General features: G+C 46.5%; 1 protein-coding gene across 1 annotated transcript in view; it reads left to right on the forward strand.

Moving 5' to 3' along the window:
• DHTKD1 (dehydrogenase E1 and transketolase domain containing 1) overlaps positions 1-7,160 on the forward strand; it is a 61,567-nt gene that overhangs the window by 16,578 nt on the left and 37,829 nt on the right. The window contains exons 4-5 of the mRNA XM_011934215.1: positions 4,080-4,274; positions 5,530-5,799. Of these exons, the coding sequence (XP_011789605.1) occupies positions 4,080-4,274; positions 5,530-5,799 (465 nt within the window). The remainder of the gene's footprint in view (positions 1-4,079; positions 4,275-5,529; positions 5,800-7,160) is intronic.

The raw sequence follows: 7,160 nt of genomic DNA on the forward strand, positions 1-7,160 counted from the left end.
TTCCTTCCTTCCTTCCTTCCTTCCTTCCTTCCTTCCTTCCTCTTTCTCTCTCTTTCTTTCTCTCTTTTGAGATGGGGTCTCAATCTTTTGTCCAGACAGGAGTTCAGTGGCGCAATCATAGCTCACTGCAGCCTCAAATGCCTGGGCTCAAGCAGTCTTCCTGTCTCAGCCTCCCGAGTAGCTGGGCCTACAGGTGCTTGCCATCATATCTGGCTGATTTATTTTATTTTATGGAGACATGATCTTGCCAGGTTGGCAAAGCTGGTTTCAAATTCCTAGCTTCAAGCAACCCTCCTGCCTCGGCCTCCCAAAGTGTAGATATTACAGGTGTGAACCACTGCACCTGGCCTGATAGGGTATTTCTAAATAGAAATCTTGAAATCATTAGCCAGACATTCTGTTTACCTTTCACATAATTTATAATACTGTAAACTATTTTAATCTTTCATTTTTACCCAGTACATTGAGCTGATCTTAAGATCGACTTCTGAAATAAAAGGTGAAAATGCCATTTTCTTTAAAACGATGATAAACAAGGCTGGTCACTGTGGCTCATGCCTGTAATCCCAGCACTTTGGGAGGCCGAGGAGGGTAGATCACCTGAGGTCAGAAGTTCGAGACCAGCCTGACCAACATGGTGAAACCCCGTCTCTGCTAAAAATACAAAAAATTACCCGGGTGTGGTGGTGCACGCCTGTAATCCCGGCTACTCGGAAAGCTGAAGCAGGAGAATCGCTTGAACTCGGGAGACGGAGGTTGCCGTGAGTTTAGATTGTGCCATTGTGCTCCAACCTGGGCGAAAGAGCAAGACTCTGTCTCAGAAAATACAATAAAATAAATTTTAAAAAAATAAATAAATAATTCCAACCTGAAAACCTAAGTTTCTTAATCCCTTATGTTTCTTTTCTCCCCCGCCTCATGATTTAGGTCCATGGTGATGCTTCTTTCTGTGGTCAGGGGATTGTTCCTGAAACGTTCACGCTGTCCAATCTCCCGCATTTCAGAATTGGTGGGAGTGTCCATTTGATTGTTAATAACCAGCTGGGTTATACCACTCCAGCTGAAAGAGGAAGGTCTTCTTTATACTGCAGTGATATTGGTACGTAACATAGGGAGGAACTGATGTTGCTGAGGCCGCCATGGAATTCCCAGGGACACCTCTAGTGCACACAGAACAATGAGCCTCACTGGTTATCCTTCCTTTCATTTATTTAATTTAATTAATGAATTAATTTTTTGAGACAGAGTCTTGCTCTGTCACCCAGGCTGTAGTGCACCAGCACAATCTCGGCTCACTGCAACTTCTGCCTCCTGGGTTCAAGTGATTCTCCTGACTCAGCCTCCTGATGAGCTGGGACCACATGCTTGCACTGACCTGTTTGGCTAACTTTTTTTTTATTTTTTGAGACAGAGTCTCGCTCTGTTGCCCAGGCTGGAGTACAGTGACCTGATCTCAGCTCACTGCAACCTCCACCTTCCGGGTTCAAGTGATTCTTGTGCCTCAGCCTCCCAAGTAGTTGGGACTACAGGCGTGTACCACCACACCTGTCTAATTTTTGTATTTTTAGTAGACACAGGGTTTTACCATGTTGGCAGGCTGGTCTCGAACTGCTGACCTCTGGTGATCCGCCTGCTTAAGCCTCCCAAAGTGCTGGGATTATAGGTGTGAGCCACCACGTCCAGCGTATCAGTGTGATTTTTCAATCCAAGGAAGTAAGGATGGAGCCACAGTGTGCCATCTCAAATTTCTTATAACTGGATGGGTGATCTGGTACAAGTCAGAGATCAACACAATGAGTACAACACTAGAGTCGTTATCTCTAGGATATTCAAACTTGGAGTGCCCAGGGGCTTAGTGAAAAGGGATATGTTCAACCACTAAACTTGGTGAAATAGTATAGTTAGAAACAAGATGTGAAGGTCGGGTGCGGTGGCTCATGCCTGAAATCCCAGCACTTTGGGAGGCCAAGGCAGGTGGATCACCTGAGCTTGGGAGTTCGAGACCAGCTTGACTAACATGGAGAAACCCCTTCTCTAATAAAAATACAAAATTAACTGGGCATGGTGGCACATGCCTGTAATCCCAGCTACTTGGGAGGCTAAGACAGGAGAATCACTTGAATCTGGGAAGTGGAGATTGCGGTGAGCCGAGATCACGCCATTGCACCACTCCAGCCTGGGCAATAAGAGTAAAACTCTGTCGCAAAGTAAAAAAAAAAAAAAGAAAAGAAATAAGATGTGAAGAACAAAGTCAGCTTCTTTTTTACCCATGGAAATGGATAGGATTTTGTTTGTTTGTTTTTGTTTTTGTTTTTGTTTTGAGAGAGTCTTGCTCTGTTACTCAGACTGGAGTGCAGTGGTACGGTCATGGCTCACTGCAGCCTTGACATCCCAGGCTCAAGAGAATCTCTCCCCTCAGCCTCCTTAGTAGCTGGGATTTACAGACACATGCCACCATGCACAGCTAATTTTTTTTTAGAGATGGAGTTTCAGTCTTGTTGCCCAGGCTGGAGTGCAGTGGTGTGATCTCAGCTTACTGTAACCTCTGCCTCCCACGTTTAAGCCATTCTCCTGCTTCAGCCTCCCAAGTAGCTGGGACTACAGGCGCTGCCACGATGCCTAGCTAATTTTTTGTGTTTTTAGTAGAACGGGGTTTCGCTGTGTTAGTCAGGATGATCTCAATCTCCTGACCTCATGATCCACCCCCCTCAGCCTTCCAAAGTGCTGGGATTACAGACGTGAGCCACCATGCCCAGCCTAAAATGTGTTAGCCAGGATGGTCTCGATCTCCTGACCTCGTGATCTGCCCACCTCGGCCTCCCAAAGTGCTGGGATTGAGGGGTGAGCCACCGCGACTGGCCTAAAATTTCTTTTAATATGTAAGAAAAAAGTCTTAGGCAGGCGCTGTGGCTCACGCCTGTAATCCCAGCACTTTGGTTTAGGAGGCTGAGGCGGGCTTATCATGAGGTCAGGAGATCAAGACCATCCTGGCTAACATGATGAAACCCTGTCTCTACTAAAAACACAAAAAAATTAGCCGGGCGTGGTGGCAGGCACCTGTAGTCCCAGCTACTTGGGAGGCTGAGGCGGGAGAATGGCATGAACCTGGGAGGCGGAGGTTGCAGTGAACCAAGATTGCGCCACTGTACTCCACACTGGGTGACAGAGCAAGACTCTGTCTCAAAAAAAAAAAAAAAAAGTCTTGTGATAACAGAACATACTGTCACCATTCAGGGCTATGTATAGTTGCAGTTCTTGAGACAGTCTTGCTCTGTCACCCAGGCTGGAGTGCAGTGGCACAATCTTGGCTCACTGCAACCTCCGCCTCCTAGGCTCAAGCAATTCTCCTGCCAGCCTCCTGAGTAGCTGGGATTACAGGTGCATGCCACCACACCTGGCTAATTTTTATATTTTCAGTAGAGATGGGGTTTCACCATGTTGGCCAAGTCTTGAACTCCTGGCCTCAAGTGATCCAACCATCTTGGCCTCCCAAAGTGCTGGGATTACAGACATGAACCACTATGCCTGTCCTGGTCTTAATTCTTAAGAACTGAAGATACTTAAGTTCAGAACTTAATTTGAGATCATCAAAAGATGACATGTGGAAGAGAGGCTCAATACAAATGAATGGAAGCGAACCTCCATCAGGGCTGTGACCAGGACTCTGGAATGTCAAGATGGCAAGAAGCCCCTTCCTAATAGTTTGGGTAGTTGGATAGTTTGCAGCCTTGATTCATACCATAGAACCCCCTGTGAAAACTGGGGTACTGGGAAGAGGCAGCAGAAATCTAAGGCCTGGCTTCCAGTCCAGAAGAACACACATTCTAAGGGGGTTTCCTTGGGGTGAGTTATTCTGCCACGTAGGTTATTCTCCTCGGCCCCTTCTGCTGTCCAGGATCCTTGGAAAGCCATCCCGCTGTGTCCATGTTATATCTCTCTCCAGGATATGTAGTAAAGTGGCATTGTTGTGGCCACTTGGGGAGTGTGGGGCCCTCTCACAATACACACAGATTTATCTGCCTTCCACTGGAGAAGCTGGCTGTCTCCTGGCAGCTCATGTCTGACATGATGTTCTGCAGGAGTTTGACCACTTTCTGGCCACCAAGTTCTCGACAGTGAAGCGATACGGAGGCGAAGGGGCTGAAAGCATGATGGGCTTTTTCCACGAGCTGCTGAAAATGTCGGCCTACAGCGGAATCACTGATGTCATTATTGGGATGCCCCATAGAGGGAGGCTGAATTTATTGACAGGCCTTCTGCAGTTCCCTCCAGAGGTAAGGTTACTCGCTGTGTTTCTCATTAGCACTGTAAGATTGATGGTAACAGAATAAAACTGCTGGTTTCATTCTGCTGATAAATGATGGTGATGGTGATGGCCGGGCACTGTGGCTCACACCTGTAATCCCAGCCTGTTGGGAGGCTGAGGCAGGAGGATAACTTGAATCTAGGACTTGAGACCACCCTGTGGAACAAAGTGAGATTCTGTCTCTACCAAAAATAAAATAAGTTAGCCAAGTATGGTGGCACACACCTGTGTTCCCAGCTACTCAGGAGACTGAAGCCAGAGGATTACTTGAGCCCAGGAGTTTGAGGCTGCAGTAAACTATGATCTCACCACTGCACTCCAGGCTGGGCAACAAAGCAAGATGCTGCCTGAATATAAATAAATTTTAAAAAGTAAAACTCATGGTGATCATTCCTTTTAAGAAGTCAACTAAGCCTGGGCAAGGTGGCTCACCCCTGCATTCCCAGCACTTTGGGAGGCTAAGGCAAGAGGAGTGCTCGAGCCCAGGAGTTCAAGACCAGCTTGGGTAACCTTGCAAAACTCTGTCCCTACAAAAATAAAAATTAGGTGGCATGGTCTCTACAAACATAAAAATTAGGTGGTGCACCCATGGTTCCAGCTACTTTGGAGGCTGTGGTGGGAGGATCTCTTGCGTCCAGGAGATGGAGGCTTCAGTGAACTGAGATTGCGCCACTGCCCTCCAGCCTGGAAGACAGAGGCAGATCCTGTCTCAAGAAAAAAAGAGGAAAGGCACCTAAGCATGTGAGCAGTTGGTCCAGGAGGTAGTTTAGACAGTTTAGTTAATTGACAGAGCTGCTATTTGGATTGGTTTTCTGTGTATTCTTATTTATTTATTTATTGAGACCGAATCTCACTCTGTTACCCAGGCTGGAGTACAGTGGTATGATCTTGGCTCACTGCAACCCCCGCCTCCTAGGTTCAAGTGATTCTCATGCCTCAGCCTCTCGACTAGCTGGGATTACAGGCGCCTGCCACCACGCCTGACTAATTTTTTATGTTTTTAATAGAGACGAGGTTTCACCATGTTGGCCAGGCTAGTCCCGAACTCCTGACCTCAAGTGATCTTCCTGCCTCAGCCTCCCAAAGTCCTGGAATTACAGACATGAGCCACCACTCCTGGCTTTAAATTTTCTTTTTACTTGTATGATTTCAACTCAGCACTTCTTCCCTAGTCTCCATTGTGATGAACGCCATTGTTTTCGTTTTATATGTATCCACAATAGCTGATGTTCCGTAAAATGCAAGGCTTAAGTGAATTTCCAGAGAAGTTTTCAGCCACTGGAGACGTCCTGTCTCACCTGACCTCCTCTGTGGACCTGGACTTCGGGGCACACCATCCCCTCCATGTGACAATGCTGCCCAATCCCTCGCACCTGGAGGCCGTCAACCCTGTGGCCGTGGGCAAAACTCGTGGCAGGCAGCAGTCTCGCCGAGACGGCGATTACTCGCCAGACAACTCAGCCCAGCCGGGGGACAGGGTCATTTGCTTACAGGTACTTGGAGCTTCTGGAAGTGAGGCCAGAGGTGGGGAAAACTGGGAAGAACGTGTGGGTTGGGAGGGCTGAAAATAGATGGCAGACATTCGTGATGAAACTGAGATGACCTTTTGGAAAAAGATTCCGTGATGTTTTAAAAACTAACAGGAGATTCATGAGGTTTAGTCTTCAGGCAACTGGCTTTAGCCTGGGGCTTCCACTGCTGTTTTCCTTGCTTGGCTTATGAATTAACTTAGGGGCATGGGCTGGCAAACCTCCTCCTTCTGGGAGCACAGATGTCATTATTTCTCTGAAAGTATGGCCCTCTTGGAAACTTTGTGCTATCCATACTTGGATCCCACGTGGTATCCATACTTGTCATGTAACAAGACAAGTGTGAATTTTTTTTCTTTTTTGAGATGGAGTCTCGCTCTGCCACTCAGGCTGGAGTGCAATGGCAAAATCTCAGCTCACTGCAACCTCTGCCTCCTGGGTTCAAGTGATTCTCCTGCCTCAGCCTCCCAAGTAGCTGGGACTACAGGCGCCTGCCACCATGCCCAGCTAATTTTTGTATTTTTAGTGGTGACAGGGTTTCACCATGTTGGTCAGCCTGGTTTCGAACTCCTGACCTCAAATGATCCTCCTGCTTCAGCCTCCCAAAGTGCTGGGATTACAGGCATGAGCCACTATACCTGGCCTACTTTTTTTTTTTTTTTTGGCTTTTTTATTTTACAATGAAGGCCTTTGGCATTAAGGCAAATAATACAAATTATCAGTGTGGTTCGTTCTTCTTCTACCCTCTCTCCAAGTTTTTGGTAACACAACAAGTATCTTTTAGAGGTTTGGGCTGTGGTCATGTTTCTCCTAAGAGTATTCATTTAAATACAAACCTTTAACTACAGGAGATAATGAACACTGGATTTCAGAATCAGTCTTCAAATTCCACAGAAATAGATAAATATATAAGACAAGCAAATATTTTGTCTGTGAATAGCCATGTTATCCTATGCATTTTAATTTTTCACAGGCCAGAAACTTGTAGTGAATAAATTGGGAGTAGGCAGAATTGGATTTAATTATGATATGGCTGGCCGGCCTTCCTTCCTTCCTTCTTTCCTTCCTTCCTTCCTTCCTTTTTTCCTTCCTTCCTTCCTTTTTTCCTTCCTTCCTTCCTTCCTTTTTTCCTTCCTTCCTTCCTTTTTTCCTTCCTTCCTTCCTTTTTTCCTTCCTTGCTTCCTTTCTTCCTTCCTTTCTCCCTTCCTTCCTTCCTCCCTCCCTCCCTCTCTTCCTTCCTTCCTTTTTTCCTTCCTTCCTTTTTTCCTTCCTTCCTTTTTTCCTTCCTTCCTTTCTTCCTTGTTTTCTCCCTTCTTCCCTTCCTT

The sequence above is a fragment of the Colobus angolensis genome, unplaced genomic scaffold (genome assembly GCF_000951035.1).
Source record: "Colobus angolensis palliatus isolate OR3802 unplaced genomic scaffold, Cang.pa_1.0 Scaffold133, whole genome shotgun sequence".
Taxonomy (NCBI): Eukaryota; Metazoa; Chordata; class Mammalia; order Primates; family Cercopithecidae; genus Colobus; species Colobus angolensis.